Source organism: Durio zibethinus, chromosome 7 (genome assembly GCF_047325235.1).
Source record: "Durio zibethinus cultivar Kanyao isolate XHJ-2024 chromosome 7, ASM4732523v1, whole genome shotgun sequence".
Lineage (NCBI taxonomy): Eukaryota > Viridiplantae > Streptophyta > Magnoliopsida > Malvales > Malvaceae > Durio > Durio zibethinus.
The window spans coordinates 22,292,870-22,312,491 of NC_143168.1; the positions used below are offsets into that span (position 1 = coordinate 22,292,870).

The 19,622-nt window shown below is 25.5% G+C and overlaps 2 protein-coding genes across 2 annotated transcripts; both read left to right on the plus strand.

Annotated features, from left to right (window-relative positions):
• Positions 1 to 1,590: 1,590 nt before the first annotated feature.
• LOC111277799 (dehydrin family protein) lies at positions 1,591 to 2,370 on the plus strand. Its single transcript, XM_022864215.2, has 2 exons — positions 1,591 to 2,042; positions 2,180 to 2,370. Exon 1 carries the CDS (start codon positions 1,667 to 1,669, stop codon positions 1,991 to 1,993), a length of 327 nt encoding a protein of 108 aa, XP_022719950.2. The 5' UTR covers positions 1,591 to 1,666; the 3' UTR covers positions 1,994 to 2,042; positions 2,180 to 2,370.
• Positions 2,371 to 7,803: 5,433 nt separating this feature from the next.
• On the plus strand, positions 7,804 to 10,180 carry LOC111277800 (protein VAPYRIN-like). The gene has a single exon (XM_022864216.2). The coding sequence runs from the start codon at positions 8,252 to 8,254 to the stop codon at positions 9,869 to 9,871; it is 1,620 nt and encodes a 539-aa protein (XP_022719951.2). The 5' UTR covers positions 7,804 to 8,251; the 3' UTR covers positions 9,872 to 10,180.
• Positions 10,181 to 19,622: the final 9,442 nt, after the last annotated feature.

Sequence of the window (19,622 nt, forward strand, 5' to 3'; positions counted from 1 at the left end):
TAAACTCAATCAAACACTTTAATAGAAATATATATGTATAAATTTATTTTATTTGAGTTAAAAGTAGATAAATTTTTTTCTAATTTCATAAATTTTATTTTTTTAAATAACGAATTTAATCAATAATCAAATTAAAAACATTTAATATCTAACCGTGGAATATTTTCTTACCGATGACGTGTTCACTAGTATGCTCATAAATCTATCATAACATTCTTCCTTTTGGTAATTTCTTGATTTTTTGTTCAATTGTTAGTATTATTTGAATATATTTTGAATTTTCCTTATTTCCTATTCATGACATAAAATCAAAAGAAATTAAAAATAGATTGCACAAAATTAAATAAAATAAACCACTTTGTTCCAAATGCTTTGCAAAAGAGAGACACGTGGAAACAAAAATGGATTCCCTCTAAAATGTTCCCGGCCCAATTTTCTGTCGGCAAGCAAGTATTGATATCCACGTGTCATTACAAGAGGCAAAGGACGCTCGTTCTTTCGCAAAGAAAGTAACACGTGGGCCCATAATAGATGATTTTTTGACTCGGGTGGGACCCAAGATGAAGATTTATGGTCGGCTGATAACACAACGCTACGTGTCCGATCCACTTGAATTGCTCTCAAAATCCGTTGATCAAGATGTATCCATGCCCATATCCACAAAACATTTTTACATTACATATACCGCAAATTTTACAAGGTAGAATTCGTTTCAAAATTATTTATTAGAGAGGAGTGATTCATTTGTATTAACGTAAGAATTTTGCGTATTTTTATATTAAAATTAAAATTAAAATTATAATATTTATATTTAATAATTTTGATTTAAAGATAAAAATATGAAAATTTATATTAATGTAAGTAAATTTTTCTTTTGGATATATAATTTCAAATATATATGTTTATAATGAGAGTTCATTTAAACGATGATAAGATTAATTTTAATGATATTGAAAATAGTGATAATAGTAAAATTAAAAGTAATAGTAAAATTATATATTTGAATTTTTTTAAAAATTTTTATTTTTAAGTTATAATTATAATCAATTAAATAATAAATTTATTATAGAATAATCAAATTACCATCCTTAAATAATTAATTAACAAATTAAAATATAATTAAACAATCAAAATAAAATATGATGAGACATAAATTTAAGATCTCAAATTTTTTTAAGATTTCTTATTTATCATTAAACCAAAATCTCATTAACAAATATATTTGATATAAATACAATGACAACAGATAGATTAAATATAATAATTAACTGTTCAATCAAACTTAATTAATTATTATGTTTAAAAATGATATAATCGAATGCTTGATAAAAATAATCAAATATCATAATAAAAAAATATTTTATTTTTCTATAAAAAGAATCTTTTGTTTTAATTTTGTATTAAAAAATTGAATACTTTCTTAATTTCATCCCTTAAAAAAAAAAAAGTTAAAATTACAGTAGTGATGGAACGTGGAAACACGTCGTTAACACGTAGTGAGGGCAGTAAAGTAATTTCAACAATAGACGCTGATAATCTTCAATTCCGGGTCCACCCATCCTTAAAATGCCCATAAATAGCTCCCAAGATCTTCACAGTTTTCTCATCCCAATCTAAAAGAAAAATCAGAAAGAATCAAGAAAAGAAGAAAAGAGATCCGAAAAAAATGTCAGGAATTATGCACAAGATTGAGGCAACCCTACACATGGGAGGGCACAAGAAAGAGGAAGAGAAGCACAAGGGAGAAGGTCACCATGGACATGAGGAGCACAAGGGAGAAGGTCACCATGGACATGAGGAGCACAAGGGAGAGGCTCACCATGGGGAGAAGCACAAGGAAGAGCACAAGGAAGGGATAATGGACAAGATCAAGGACAAGATCCATGGTGAAGGTGGTGAGCATGGTCATGATGGGGAGAAGAAGAAAAAGAAGAAAGAGAAGAAGAAGCATGAGGATGGTCATGAGAGTAGCAGTAGCAGTGACAGTGATTAGATCAACCATCATCACCATATATCTTCATGCATCATCTCTCTTATATTGAGTAAAACTCATTTTTCTTTTTCATTAAATTATATGCATAAATCTAATGCTATTATTATGTAATTAAAACAAAAAAAAAAATTTATTCCATTCTCTTTGTGGGTCATTTACTCATTTTATTTCTTTTTTGTGTTGCAGGTGTATGGGATGAATATGATCAAAGCTTGTCTAAGTATTTGTGTTTTTATGAATTATAGCATAAAAAAAATCATGAAAATATAAAAAAAAAAATGAAAGTCTTGTTTGCTGTTTGCAATTACTATAGTGTGGAATGTATTTAGGCAGGCTGTGAATGAGATATATGAAAATAAGATGTTTACTTTTATAAAGATAGCATAAAATTCCCTCTTTAACTTCCTTTTTTTTTTCTTAATTTGTTTCATTTCGGAAAGAGAAAAGAGATTGTTTCGTCTTTTTCAATCAAGATGGTTTCGAGGAAAAGAGGAAATTATATCATATATGTACATAATTTGTCAATATCAAAGGTAATTTTCTGTTAAAATAAAAAAAATCAAATAGTTTTTTTATAAACTAAATGCTAATTCGTTTAAAAAGTAGTAGAGTTTTAAGTTTTCTTATTCCCGAAGTTAAGGGAAAAAAAAGTTGGTGCCCGCCTTAAACTTTTTGTTGGATAGGGACTCGGGAACAATATTCAAAGTCACCTTATGAATGTCGCCTTCATTATTTATGCTAACGTCTTTGGAATTGGATTCCAAAACACTGTGAAATAACATTTCATGAAATGGACCTTTTTAGTTAACAGGCCTAATTAATTAGGAGAAATCAAAATTTTATCATTGTGTAATCCAAGCCCAATAAGCTTTTACATGTGATTTATTAAATTTTTAATTTTAGTGATTAAAATTTAATATCCAACAATCTTAATAATTAAGCAAAAATTTAAAAAAAAATTTTTTTTTCTATGAACAAAATAATTATGATAAAGAATGAATTTTGGAGTCTGAGTGTATTATCACTTTTTAAAGTTATTGTATATAATAACATATTTACTCGACATATCAAAAATCATTAATAAATTTATAATTATTTCATTTAATATAAAATTATTACCGTAAATAATATATTACTTTAAATAATATTTAAAAATAATCGTCAGTAAAACCCATAAAAAAATAGAATTGATATAAGATACTGAAAATTTTATGCTTGGGCTCAGAGGCCAAGCTCCATCCAGTTCGTGTGCATTCTGCCGTTAGTCCGTTACTAAGAACATGCTCACACTTTATATGGGTCGAAATTTTTATTTGTATTTAATAATATTTAATTAAATTAAATTTGTAAGTATAATTTTATTTATAATTTTTGAATAAAAGTAATAATTAGTGAAAATATATTAATTAATTTATGAGTAATATATACATTTTATTCTAATAATTTATATAATAAATTCAAATATAAATCTATTATTTCAAATTTATTTTTTAAACATCATTAAAATATTAAATAAATAATTTTAAAAAATAAAAATAAAAATAAAATGCTCAAGCAAAAAATAAAAATAAAAAAAGATATCACGTGGACACCTCCAAAGAATGGAATAGACTAAGGAGGGACGGGTTTATTCATCCCTGTTTCAACTCAATATCAAATTATTATTTTTATATCTAATTTCAACTCAACATATATATATATATATATATATATATCCATCCTGTGTACCGTCTTACTAACCAAAAATCAATTTAATATAACATTCATGAAATATAATATTTTAATATAAATTACATTATAATTATATATAAATATAATATTTTATTAAATAAATGTATTAAATGATAATTTTATTAATATAATATTTATAAATCAAATTTAAACAAATAAATAAGTATATATATACCCTGAGACAAGATGAAAAAAAATATCCTGAACCCACCTCCGACCTGACCTCCATCTTAAAAAAAAAAAAAGCATCATACCTTGATCTAACTTCAATTTTAAAAAACTATCCTTATTGAATCAACGAATTGAAACCAATCAAATACATGTGGTTTTGACATCTCAATCTTCACTGACTTTAATTTTTTACAAAATTTATTTTATTTAAATGAAAAAGAAACTAAAATAACGAAAGGAGGGTAAAAAAATCAAATAACGTGCCACATAAACATTTTTATTGCCAATTTATTTTTTACAAGTAATTTAAATTTTAAATCTTGATATCATCTTTTACAAGTGATTATACAAATCAATTAAATTAAATTCAAGTTTAAATCTTAAAATTTCTTTAAAGAAAAAAAAAGTATAGCAATTGACAATTTCTAATCTTTCATCTTCTTTTAAAAAAAAAAAGTATAGTATGCTGTAAATTGATGCATGAAAAAAAAAAAGAAAGTTGGAGATCGGCTTAATTTAACAATTACAAATGTTCTGACTTAATTTCTATTCTTGCAAGCAATTGTACAAAATATATAGGTTTTATTCTAAATGCATTATGTGCGTCACTAAGATGTGCCATTAGCAACAAATAAAAAAAATAAGAAAGATATTCAATAATGAGTATTTTAAAAAATTTTGGATGATGAATTTTTAATTTAAAAAATTTTAAATATTGAATTACTTATATAAAATTGTTTCATATGTTACTAAAAATTAAATGTTTAGATTTTTTTATTAATTTTTATAAAAATAAATAAAATTTTATAATTAGTATAAAAGTTGAAAAGAGAAGAATAAATAATTAAAAATTAAGGAAACAATATAAGTTTAATGCAATAAAATACTATTTATTTAAATAAAATTGACTTAATATTACATTAAGTAGCTAAAAGCTACTTAGTATTTTTCAACCCTTTTTATTGAAAATTTTCTAAATGGTTTGAGAAAATGATTAATCAAACACAATCAATAAATAAAAAAATTAAAATTTTTAATTTTTAATAATATTATTTTTGTTGTATTTAGTTTGTTGTACACAGAATGCATTCGTCTTAGCATTTGCAAGAATATTAAACAGTGAAGATACTTAAATATATAATACAATTCATTGTCCATTTATCATTGTGCAAAACATATATATTTATGAATGAAAGTGAACTTTCTCATACTTTTTTCCTTAAAATAATTATTTAAAAAATAATTAATGAAAGAAATTAAGAAGAAGGCTCAAATCGCTGCATCTACATGTTTATGTGGCCCTTGGCTTTTTTATAGTATTCAAAGACCAAAGATTGTAAACATCGAATAAGAAACTATAGTTTTTTGTAGTTTACAATATTTGCAGTATTTTTAGTAACATTTTGAATGTTATTTCTTATGAAAACCCTTGTTGTCCTCATCAAATCAAACCTGATTGATATATATATATATATATATATATATATATTTATTTATATTTATATTTATATAAAATTGCCACCCACAGATTCCCATTTCATTCCAAGAAAGTAATTTGGAATTTACTTTGGTTCACTAATTATATTTTTTGGTGAATGTTAAATAGACAAAGCAATATAATATTAATTAATAAGTTTAAAGCATATTTCACCATCAAATTAATTCTTTTTTTTTTTCATTTGAATGTGGCATAGACAAAGGCATATATTAAATAATTATAATAAAAAATATTATAATTTGGAAAAAAAATTACAAATACTGAAATTTAAATTTTAAATCTACTGAATAATATTTTTTAAAAATGATTACATGAAATAATTGAATTAAATTTCGAGTTTGTTTAAAAATTATAATTTCTTTAATATTGCTTCCGAACAAATGTACGTATACAATATTTATAGATTCATAAATATGAGAAATGCTATTCATTTCATCTGAATTAATTTTTTGATGCATTTTTTAAATGTACACACTCTAAAAAATTCATACAAGTTAGTTCCTATTTAGAAGCAATGTTAGCTATTAACATATATGCATTTTTTCCTTAATGTCTTGTTATTGTCCATGATTTCGTTTCCATTTTCTCCACCAGAAATCAAGCATTTTGGTACTTATGCTGAATATTTCTTACAAAGACTCCCATTGAAGAAGTTAAAAACATTGCAACCCAAAATCTGATTTAGAATATTGCTTTGTAATTCTTAATAAACAAATGCACTCACTGTTACTCTCGGCAGATTCTCTTGCTATTTCTCCAGCCTTTGTCACTTTGCAGATAAAAAAGCATCAAGGACGCCATGATTGGAGAAAAAAAAAAGGGCTAGTTGTAATAGTTGCCCATGTATATTATATAGATAATGTTATGATTCAGGTTTCAATTCTTATATCAGATACAAATTAATTCAAGAGAAAATGTTTAAAAGAAGAAAGCATCAGTCACTAGTCATTATAATGCTCTGATTCAGGTGCATTTTATAATTGAATCCTAACGCGAGTATATTTTTATTAAAAATATCTATTTAACAAATATATCAAATTTTATTAAATTTTTTTAAAAATTTTATATATTTGATCTACGTGATAAAATCTTTTAATCAATTAATTTTAACTTTTATTTACTCATTTCTTATAAAAAAATTTACGAATTTCACTTATAAAACTTCGTATAAATTTTTTTCAATTTTTAAAGTGATGAAAGTAAAAGAGACTTCACAATGGGGTAAAAGGCATAGAAATTTGATCCAAGTTAACACAGATTAGAAATGGAAATGTGTTCTTTTTCTCATCCAAATTCATGAGAGGCAGCTAATGAAGCCAACCTATGCCACATTGCAGTCATAGAATTGGTCATAGTGTTTGATACGTCCAATGTTTTTTTGGGAAACATTCAGAGCCAATCAACTTGTAGTGACCTTTCAGGGAATAGAATTCACAATCCAAATGTTGTGTTAACATGGAAAGTAAGATTAAAAGGGTAAGATTATGCTGCAGCCTGACCACAAATTCTCTCACCTAGCAAACAATGTTGGAATTAATCTTAAACAGAGACACAGCTCATTAGTTTGAAGTCCTTAATTTAAGATTTGACATTTCCTAACATAAAAATACACAAATACTCAGAATACCTAGGGTAATCAAAAATCGATTTCAACTAATTGAATTTGAGCAAGTCAATTTAATTTTGGTAACTATTAATTAAATAAAGCTGTTTAATTAGTTAATTTGATCAATTTTTTGTTTTTAAAATTAATAATCGAACTCTTCGGATTAATTAATTTTTCATAGATTTTTAAATATATTATTTATAATATTAATATATATAAATATTTTTTATATTTTTAAGATTGAAAAATATAATATTGTGGTAAAATCAAGGTGAGTTTTATTAGACGAAAATTATTATAAAATTATTGTTTAAAATTGATAGTAAAAGAATGGTAAAAAAAATTGATTTTTTGACCAAACCTATCAACTTATGTTGGTTTGATTATTAAAAATAAATCGATCAATTTTGATTTTTTTTAAGAGAAATTAATTAATTTGATTTTTTATTCTTCAAAAATAAACTAATTGAATTAATTGATTGCTCACCTCTACCATAGCATTGGATGAACGAAAAGATTACTTAAATACCTAGATTTTAGGATATTTCATATTACACTTTTCAATAAGGGTACTAAACAGTATAGTAGAGTCGTTATGTACGACAGAAATCCTCCATGGGAGAAGTAGGACAATTGGTTACAATCTATTTCCATTTTGTTTAGAGCAAAAAAGTGGTGTAATTCACTTATTGTTAAGGAAATTTGGAAGATTTCTCAAATTAAACAATGACCTTGTTCTCTCATTAAAATATATATATATATATGTTCTCTTAATTAGAGTATATTATATTGTTTTTACTTAGTTACTCTATCAGCCTCCCCTACAATGATTCCCTGTGTGTAATCTAATTTAAAAATGATGCTTTGGAACAATCTCTATTCAAGCAATGCTTGTTTGAATAAAATATAGCAGAGATGAAAGAGACTTTTTGAAACATAACTCCCTTTTTCTTTAACTTATACAACTGTGACTTAGCAGTTACACAGGCAGGACGCCGAATAGAACAAGTCTTCCATTGTTTTTAACACCACCACTTGGCAATCTCTCATTAGAGCCGGCCATTTTTCTCCTCCCCTTTAAGTACTACAACATAGCCTTGTTCCTCACTTCATGATCTCTTCATCAGATTATGCTTCTTTGGGTTTTGATCTTCCCCCAAAACCCACCAAGAAAAACTGGTAATCTGATTTGAAGTATAGAAAGATTGAAAGAAGATAATAGTTTAACGTACCTTGGCTTGCTACAAAAGATATGGACAGGCTTATTATTTTGGAGCCATCAAGTCTTGTTGCTGTCAGGATTGAGCCAGGGCAGAAATGTTATGGAGAGCTTACTCTGCGCAATGTTATGTATACCATGCCGGTTGCATTTAGGCTCCAGCCAATGAACAAGGGCCGGTATACTGTCAAGCCTCAATCAGGAATCATAGCGCCACTTGGGACACTAACTGCGGAGATTGTGTATCATCTACCTTCAGGTTCATTTCTTCCGGACTCGTTTCCTCTCTGTGATGATTCTTTCCTTCTGCATAGTGTGGTGGTTCCTGGTGCAGCAACCAAAGATTCAACATCAAGTTTCGATGCAGTTCCTAATGACTGGTTTACAACAAAGAAGAAGCAGGTGTTTATTGACAGTTGTATCAAGATCATGTTTGTTGGTTCACCTGTTTTGGTCCAACTTGTGATGGATGGTTCTATGGATGAAATCAGAGAAGTATTAGAGCGTAGCGACCCAGCATGGAATCCTACGGATTCAGTTGATTCACATGGACAATCCCTGCTCCATATTGCCATAGCTCAAAGCAGACCTGATTTTGTCCAATTACTGCTTGAATTTGAGCCTGATGTAGAGTTTCAAAGCCGGTCAGGTTCTACCCCCCTTGAGGCTGCTGCAGGGTGTGGTGAAGAATTGATTGTTGAACTTCTACTGGCACATAAGGCCTGCACAGAGCGATCGGAGTCCTCCAGTTGGGGTCCAATTCATCTGGCAGCAATTGGTGGCCATATAGAGGTACTCAGACTTCTTCTGCTCAAAGGGGCCAATGTTGATGCCCTCACAAAGGATGGCAACACTGCCTTACACCTCGCAGTTGAGAACAGAAGAAAAGATTGTACGCGTCTGCTATTAGCTAATGGTGCCAAACCTGATGTTCGCAATACCAGAGATGGTGACACACCCTTACATGTTGCAGCAGGATCAGGCGATGAGAAGATGGTGAAGTTGTTACTTCAAAAGGGAGCAAACAAAGATATCCGGAACAAGACAGGTAAGATTGCCTATGATGTTGCAGCTGAGTATGGTCACATGCGCCTATTTGATGCACTCAAGCTTGGTGACAGCTTGTGTTTAGCTGCTCGAAAAGGTGAAGTGAGAACCATCCAGAGGCTGATTGAAAATGGTGCAGTGATCAACGCAAGAGATCAACATGGATGGACAGCTTTACATAGAGCCTCGTTCAAAGGCAAAATTGATGCTGTAAGGATGCTGATCGATAAAGGAATCGATGTTGATTCAAAAGATGAAGATGGATACACAGCTTTGCATTGTGCTGTGGAATCAGGCCATACAGAAGTGGTAGAATTGTTAATAAAGAAGGGAGCAGATGTGGAAGCAAGGACTAACAAAGGTATTACAGCCCTTCAAATTGCAGATTCATTACACTATGCAGGCATTAGCAGGATACTAGTTCATGGCGGTGCAACAAAAGATGGTATGCCACAAGTTGCTGCTATGCCAGTTTCGATTCCATTTGGAAATGGAAAAATGGGGAAAGAGATTGAAACTAAGGCAGCACCATTGAAGAGGAGACCCTCGAGGACAAGAGCCTTGCGCGGTAGCTTTGACAGATCGCTACCATTGGCAGTGATATAGGTAGCTTGGTGGATAAATATATCAGTTTTTTGCTTCCTCACAATCTTAGAGAGCTTAAATTGATTCCTTTGGTTTCGAGGTATATAAATTTGAGGAAGAAGTTTCAGACTCATTAATCACAAATGTTCATTTCATAACCTGATTACAATATCATTGTATGTTTGCAAAAGAAAATCAAGTGTAATTGTTGGCAAAATATGCTTGTACAATACTAGAATGCTGTGCAGTGGCCTTGAAAGATGTATTATTTTGATGAGGGCAAAAGGTGTATCTAAAATTCATGGTGTAAGCTCAAGCAATAAAATTGCATTTTTGGGATCCAAAGGATTAAAACTTAGTGAAAATGCATCATTTTGTATACAAACATATATATATATATATATATTTATATATATATATATGTCTCCAAGCATTTGACCTAATGGCTAAAAGCGTTTAAGGAGACATCAAAGGTCTAATTTTGAGCCAAGTCTCTTCCTTATCCTTTACTTGTACTAGGATTTTGTCCTCATAATATAATAAAAAAAAAAACAAAACATATATATATTTATGAAGGAGATTATAAGAAGAAGTTATTGTAATTATTGGGATTTAAACTTTAAATCTATTAAATATCATTTTTTTATCGCATAAATTAATTGAATTAAATCATGATTCATCTTATAAAATCTTTTGCCAATGTGCATAGTTACTGAAATTTCAGACGTTGTGACTGCATCCCCTAAACCCATCATCAGTTAAACAATTTAATTTAATTTATTTTCTAATACAATGGTTTTTGTCTGACCATTTCATTTTTTTTTTCAATCTTAATTCATGAAAAGTACATTCTAGATAAACAATTCTCCATTATGTTTTGTCAAAATAGAAAAAAAAAAGTTTTCAAACAACAATTAGTACGCAACTCGCGGCAAAAAACGGTCATTTTATAATAATTAACCTATGTTAGATTATTTTAAAGATGTATATATTTATAATAATTGTGTTATTCATTGTTATTGTCAGTTGCCATCGACAAAGACTTAATTATCAATTATTCTTCATGTCATGGTTAACATTTTCAACAAGAAAAATGTGTTGTATTTAACAAACTTTGTTGAACTTATTTGTGATTGTCAAACAATATTTCTTCTTGATTTCTTGTTAATTTAGTATATTCTCTTCGTTATAATCAATAGAATCAAATGGACATGCCAACAAAACGACAGAACTTTACCCCATATTTCCAAAAACAATTTGTTGGAATCACAAAATTCAATGATTCCTTCGAATTACGTAACGAATCATGCAACCGAAATAAAAATTTTTTTTTAAAAACAATCAAAACATCATACAAGAAATTTTTTATTAATATGATAAACTATCAATTACCATACTCAATTGATAATTTATCGAGGCTGTCACACAAGCATTCTTTGTAATCCTTTGGCTCCACTCTTAAACCCTAAAGAAAATAACATGTTTATAATAAATCTTTAAAACCCTAGCTAAAAAGATCCACCAATAAAACCCTAGATAATGATTCAGTTCGATTTGGATTTGGTTTAGTTTTTTTTTAATATTGTATAATATTATGAAAATTTAAAATCTTATTCGAATAAAAATTAAACTTTTATTTTATTCGAATCGAATTTTATCAGTTTGATTTGGTTACTGATTTTTTATTTTTTATTTTTATATATTATTTTAATATAAAATTTTAATATATTTAAATAGATTTTGATATAAAATTATTATTTTTATTTTATAAAAATGTAAAATATATATAATTCAGTTCAATTAGATTTTTTTTTATTTTTTATTTCTTAATTCAAAATTCAATCTGAACTTAATATATATATATATATATTTAATATCTAAATTTGATTCAAACTAAATAAAAAATAATAATTCAAAATAAACTGAACATTATAATTTTAAATTAATTTTTTGATTTTTTGATTTTTTTTCTCCCATGTGAGGTCATTGCTAGAAGTCAAAAGAAGAAAAGAAAACCTGCTCAAATTAATATAGCTTTTTAATTGCATGCAACTTTTATTTTAATGGTCTAGTCTATGCATCAATGACGAACACTTTTTTTTGTTTAAGTTGACTTAATTACCAACTAATAATATAATGGGTGATGCTATTTAGTTTGAAAAATAATGATCCGTATGAATGTGAAGAGATAAAAATAATAATAGTATGAGAAGAAAATAATATAATGGTTTGATCATTTCTAGCTGGCCATGTTGATCCGAAACACAATTGATTGTTTTCGTGGTTTTGTTTGTTAATTTTGGCACCCATAGGTGATCCCAACTCTTTTAAATGATATGTTCCATTTGTTTTGCAAAAAATATTTATGTTTTTTGAATTGAAAGAAAGTTTTTATTATTTGGATGAGTTAATGAAAAATATTTTTTTATTTGATTGGTTTTTAGAAAATTTTGTTTTTTTTAAATAATATTAATATAATTATTAAAATATATTCAAGTTATTTATTATTAAAATTATTAAAATTAAAAAATAATTAAATTTTAATAATATTAACTATTTATTATTCTTTATATTCTTTATTAATTTATTAATATATTATTATTTATAAGTAAAATTATATTTAAAAATATTGATAAATAGTTTTACTCGTAGAAAATTTTTTTTGAATAATACTTTTTCTTTTCTAAATTTGTAAGATAATTTCAAAACAATAAATTTAGTTTTTATTTACCAACTAATTTTTTACTTAACAAATATTTAAAAATGTGAAAATTATCTTTCGAAAGTTATTTTCCATAAAACAAATAGAGCTATAATTAAAAATAAATTTTTATCGTATCATTTTAGTGATTTAAAATTTAATTATTAAAAATTTTAAGGGTTTAATTTCATAACAATATAATAATGTGATGAAAATTTTTTTTGTCGATTATATAAATGAATTGTAAATTAATTATGATCATCTTTATCGTATAAATATAGTATTCATCTTTGTCAGCAATTAATGCATAAGGAGTGAAATTAAGTATTTTTTTAAGAAATTAATTACTTTTAAAATATTTTTTTCATATTTCATTCTTCAAAAAATTTCACCAACCATTGATATAACATATTATCTATAATTATTACATTATAATTAATCAATTATAATTTTAAATAATATAAAATTTACATTTAAAAATCACGAATCTTTATATAATTTTTAATGTATAAATAATTATAAAATTATAATCAACAGAATTCTAAGTAAAATGCACCCGATTTCGCGATGCCATTTGCATTTGAATTAGACGACGAAAAGGGTCTGTTTTTGGAGAGAGCAAAGCAAACAAAAATGGGCTAGCCCATTGGGAAGTCCAGGCTCAGGAAGGACAATAACATGTGTTCATAATGGGGAGCCCAGTTGCACTTCCCATATTCTCTCAACTTAATAGATGAGTGCTACCCATTTTGCGCAAAAATTTTTATTTCTTTTTAAATTTAATATTTAAATTTGTCTTAATGCTATAAGAAATATTAATTTAAGGCTTTTTGAATTTTAATTTAAAATTTATTTTATATTATTGACATTCAAATGCTTTGAAGGTCGAAAAAAAAGGTAAAAATTATTGAAAGTAAGATTTGTAGTAATATATATATATATATATATATATGTATAAACTTTTTGAACACGTCTTGAAAAAAAAAAAAAAACATATATTTTAATTTCAAAGGAAAGAGGCAAAATGCTAACAATTATTAATAATAAAAACCATTCTTAAAAGCAATATACTCAAGTTACACCTAGAGATGGCATCGGGTCGGGTTCGGGATGAGTTTTGCTCGCCCCGAATCCGACTCGATTTTATGATTTATTAAACTCGAATTCGATCTTACCTGATTTTTTTTATATTCGAATTCGACTCGATCCGATAATACATAAATTGTACTCGATTCAACTCGAAATTAATAAAATATTATTTTTTAAATATAAATATTTAAAAATATAATTATATAAATATATATAATTAAATAATTAATTAAAAAATAATTTTTTATATAATGTAGGGTCGAATCGAGTCGGGTTTTAGGCATACTCGAACCCGATCCGACCTCGATTGTTTCTTAATTATACTCGACCCGACCCTAAACTCGAAATTCAAAAAAAAATTCGATCTCATAAGATCGGATAGGACCGAAACCTATCGGAGAGGGATTTAATTATCGTCCCTAGTTACATTCGACCATCAAACAAGCAAAAATCCACCAAATTTATTAATAAAAGTATTAATTTTTTAATTTTTTATTAAGATTTAATTTTTAGCAATTTCATATATATAAAAAATAAAAAATATTAGAGAAATTTTTTTCACTTTTTTTTAACTAATTATAAAAAGTAAAAAAAAAAAGAAAAAAAATATGTTTTAGTCCTTTTTTATAATGAAAAGTCAAAATTAAGGTGGCGGATTCGGATGGGTTAGGAACACGTAACAATCAGCAGTTGGTGGTGAGAGACGCCTGTCCAGGCATAGCTCGCCATCCACGCAAAAGGCTTTCAACTATATTGGGGTTTGGTAGTTTTTTCTTTTTTTTTTTTTTAATGGAAGAAAAAAGAAAATCTTGGTTTAAACAAACTCACCAATAATTAAATATTATGCATTATATAAAATATAAAAATTTATGTATTTATATTATGTTTTATACAAAAATTATGTATCATAATATATATTAATATAAAAATATAATTTTTTATTTTGTTAAATATATATAAATTTAAATTGTATCACTTTCATATTTTTATTTTTATATTATATTTATATTTTATTATATTATATTTTAAATTATCAAATTTATTGATAACCTAAGAAATTGGGAATATCCTTTCATTTTTAACCAATCTCCTAACTTATGGCTTACACCATAAGAAAAACAAGGTTGTTTTTTTGCTAACAATTGCTTGTTCAGTGCCAAATAGTCTCTATTTGATAACTAAATATTGGTCAAAGGCAATTGGATTAGAAATGTGTCAAAGCTCTTTGTGTTTTTTTTTTTTTTTTATATATATATTTTCTTTGATTGTAACAAGAATTTAAGGTCAATCCTACTTTTAACAATAATGTAGCTTTGGAATTTTAGCATAACTAGAATTGAAAATTTAAGTGAATCTCTTATTCGTCATTTAAGCAATTGTTAAGGTCAATTTTGTTGTTTTATTAGGTAAATTGAGCAGATGATTAAGGTGGATTGCGACAACTTAAGTTGAAATCAAAATTTAGTTGAATCATACTTCCTAAAACTAATAATTTAGGTTAATTTTTTTTTATATATAGGAAAGAGAATTCCCGTTACACTTCTAACTTAAGTTTTTTATGCAAATCATATCTGACTCTTATCACGTGAATAGACCTAGTAATTTATGTTTTCATGTTGTATTTCATATCGTATTTAACATATAAACGATACGAATTATTAAAATATGAATATGATATGAATTATAAAATATATTTAAATTTTAAACATAAATATTACATATTTATTATACATATTATATGAGACATGACACGATTAATATGTGTACAATTAATTTATGTAAACACGATATAAATAAACATTAATAATATAGATATAAACGAATGGATATAATTAATACAAATATATACAAATAGATATGACTAAAATGAATTTATACAAAAAGATAACTAAAATAATAAATAATTATAAATTATCTATCATTTATAGCTTAATAAACTTGGCATATTAATAATATAAAAAAGTATTTACATATTAAAATAATAAAAAAATTTAATACATCTTTAATATGTATTTAATATATATATATATTTAAATTTTAATACATATTATATAACTATATTAATTTTTAATATCAATTCAAAATGATAAACTATTAAAGATTAATATTAATATTAATATTATTAATATAAAAAATAATTTTATAATAATTATTAAATAAGTATCATAATTAAATATTTAAAATAATTTTTATATGATATTAAATAACTAATTAAGTATCATAATTAAAAATTTAAAAATTAAAATAATCTTTATATATTTATATTAAATTAAATTAAATACAAAAAAATATGTTAAGCGTAACAAAATTAAATTAAACGTATTATTCGTATCGTATTATATGTTTAAACATGTCTATACATATAATACATGAATTATATTGTATCGTAATTTATATCGACACGAATAAATATGAAATACATTTTTTAAAATACATATATAATTTTTTTCATGTTATATCATCTTATCGTGTCTGAAATTACTAAAACTATACTTAAAATATGCTTAAGTGACAACTCAAGTCAATCTTAATTTAAAAAATAATGTGGCTTTATAACTTTAGCATAATTTAAATTGGAATATCAAGGATTATCTATTTCTGACCTAAAATGATTTATAAAATTATGTTAAACCTTGTTATCTTCACTTTCTAATGCTAATGTGACACCATTCATTTAAATATCGACAAAGATTTTTATTTTTTGGTTTGGAATAATGAGAGTCATTCATTAGTCATGATAAAATTTTATGAATTTTTAATAAAAAAAGTGGTAATTTAAAAATAAAAAAAATTTATCGATATTAAGATTTAAATGTTAAACTTGTTGAATATTAATTTTTTATAAATAATTATATGAATTAATAAAATTAAACTCAAAATTTTATTATATTAATAAAAAAATTATATCTATATATATTATTTAAATTTCAACATACATTTAATGTGTAAAAACAAAATAAATATATATTATTAATTTATAATGAATAAACATTTTATCCATTAAAAAGTCTAATGTTTTTGAGGGGACAATTTAAAAATCAAAGTTTAGGTCTTTACCTTGAAAATATTTTGTGCGTTTAAATTTTGAGATAAAATTTATAGAATAATAAAAAAAAAGACAGCGTTTTTTCCTATCAAAATTTTGCGGTTGAAAAACAGTATAACAATTCAGAGGATCAAGTATTCAAGATTATATATAAATTAAAAATCAAAGCCTCTTGAATCTAGTAAGATAATTTCTATCTCAAAAATTTTGAAACATAAATCATTTATATTATGCATATGCTCTAAAATTGTACTTGCTTGAAGATTTGCCCATCATTTTCATTCTCCCGTTTTCAATTACATGACAGAAACTGAGAGAGAGAGAGAGATCTACAATTATTTCCGAACTCGGCAACTTGTCCAATGCTTGCCTTCTTACTTCTGACAAACAAAAATTTAGTGTTCTGATATGGCAGAAAGTTTGAGAGGAGAGAGTGGTCCCCACGACACATTAGAAAGAGCGTGGGACTTCTGCGGTAGAATGTTTTTGCCTTTTGTCAAGTTGCCAGTTGTACGGTGGGATCCGTGGTGTACCACCGACACCGGCAGTAGGACGTGCCACACCCTGTCCACCGCACTTTCCCATTGAAATATTTTACATCTGAGCTCTTTTTGCTTTTCATTCGATTTGAGCTCTTCACCGACGCACCCCCGCCCATAATCGAACCCACGGGCGGGTGTAGATTTTTTTTGTTGTTTGGGATCCCATGTGCGGTAATAATTTTAGATCAAGATAATTTTAAATCAAATCCAATCAAATGTGTAAGAGAATAAACTCTTTTTAATTTATTTTTTTATTTATAATACTTAAAACTAAAATTTTAATTTAAAAAATTAAAATTTTTATTACTTAAATCAACAAATGTTTATATACACGAGTGTAAATTACATCTCAAATTCAGGCAATATTCCAAAAATCAAACACCCCCATCCAAATGCTCCTCGGTAATAATTATTTATTTTTACTTCTATTTTTTTCATTTTTTTATATATATAAGGTAATTTTTATTTAAAATATTTAAAATTTAATAATAATTAAAGGGATGAAGTTTTAATTTAACAAGAATATGGATCAAATATATTTTAAAAAATACATTTTTATTTGTTGTCAATAACCTACAGTGAATTTCTATACCTATTTGGAGAAAAGGAAAAAAAAATCTATATATTGGTAGTTTGTTTATATGTTTAAATAATTTTTTATATATAATATTTGATTATTATTGTAATTTTTTATATTATTAATTTTATAAAAAAGGACAAATATACATAAATATAGCTCAAGTAATTAAGTTAAAATGTTCAAAATTGTATAAACATTTTAAATTTTAGCTATAATGCTCTAATCTTATGTCGTAGAAAGTCCAATTAGTAATTTCATTTTTAAATTAGTATATAAACTTCAGTTTACGTTAAGCAATGACTAATTAGAACTTAAAATATAATAATTTGATGAGTTTCAATATTTTTTAGTTTTAAATAGTAAAAAAACAAAAGTTTTAGAACAATGTTTGGTTCAAGGGACTTCTATTTTTTAAATATATAAATGATTTAAAACCTTAATTTATGAAAAAATAAATAAATATTCATAAGCACAGTCAAATAAGACAAGATGTGGAACCACAACTCACAAGCTGACAAACAAAGCAAAATATTTTAGTAAATAAATTTCCTATGCCCAAAGGATACCTCTTCTATCAAAGTGGAATATTCTTTGAATTTTTTTTTTTTATAAAGTCATTAAGGAGTATTATTTATAATTTTATTCACACAAATCTCAAAATATTTGTGAAAACATGTATCCATGTGTTGTCTTAGATATTTTCATTGTTCAATAATAAACAATTAGACCTAGTTTTGCGTTATAAACACAATTAGGGGTTAAGGAAAATTTTTTTGATGATATTATGATTCAATATTGAATTTTGCAATTGTACTTTAATTTTATTTAAAATTGTCATTGTACTTTCAATTTTGTTATTTATTTTTATAAAAATAACATAATTAAATTATTTTACAAAATATCTTATTAATGCAAATAATGAAATTTGTGATTGTGCAATAAATTTCATTAATTTTTAAATAAAAATATATAAATTGAAATATTTCATAAAATAATCTATTAATACAAATAGTAAAATTTCATTATTTTACGTTAAAAAATCAAAAAAATTAAAAATATAATGACAAAATTCAATATCAACTCATAACATAATTACAAATTTGACTTTAATCTCATAAAAAATTTTGTGAGCACAATTTTTTTATAAAAATAAATTGAAATTTGCATTTAAAATCAATCATAGTCCCAATTTTTTTTTATAATTTTCAATGATAATTTTAATGTCGAACCAATCTTAAAAGTTTAAATAAAATTTAGGTAGAGCAAATAATAATGTCGATAAATATTTTTTTTTTATATTTTTCTCATAAATTAAAAAAGTTGTTCATATCTTTGATAATCCCTATTGTAAAAGGAAAAAGGTAGTGTTTAGACTCTTTACAAATCATATGCAGAAAAATTTTATGGTTTTGGTATTTTTTTTAATCAAGTATTTTATTATATCCCTGTTCATTTTACTCCCACTTAGGAATGTAATTAAATCGAGTTGAGCTGACACAATGAGAAGTTTGAGCTCAAGCTCGATTCACAACTCGCTGTTTGATACTCGGTTCAAACTCGATTCGTGATCGAATTTGAGTTACTCGAGCTCGCTCGATTAAACTCGATTAATATGTAAAAATAAGCTCGATTCGTATACTCGATAAGAGTTCGATTATTTATGCTCGAGCTCGAACTCGAATTCGAAATAGTTTATTAATTAAAATAATAAAAATATATTTAAATATAAAAACTCGATTAAATTCATGAGCTACTTGAATCGGATATAAGAATATTCAAATTCGACTCGATCGATAAGTCGAGCTAATTGAACT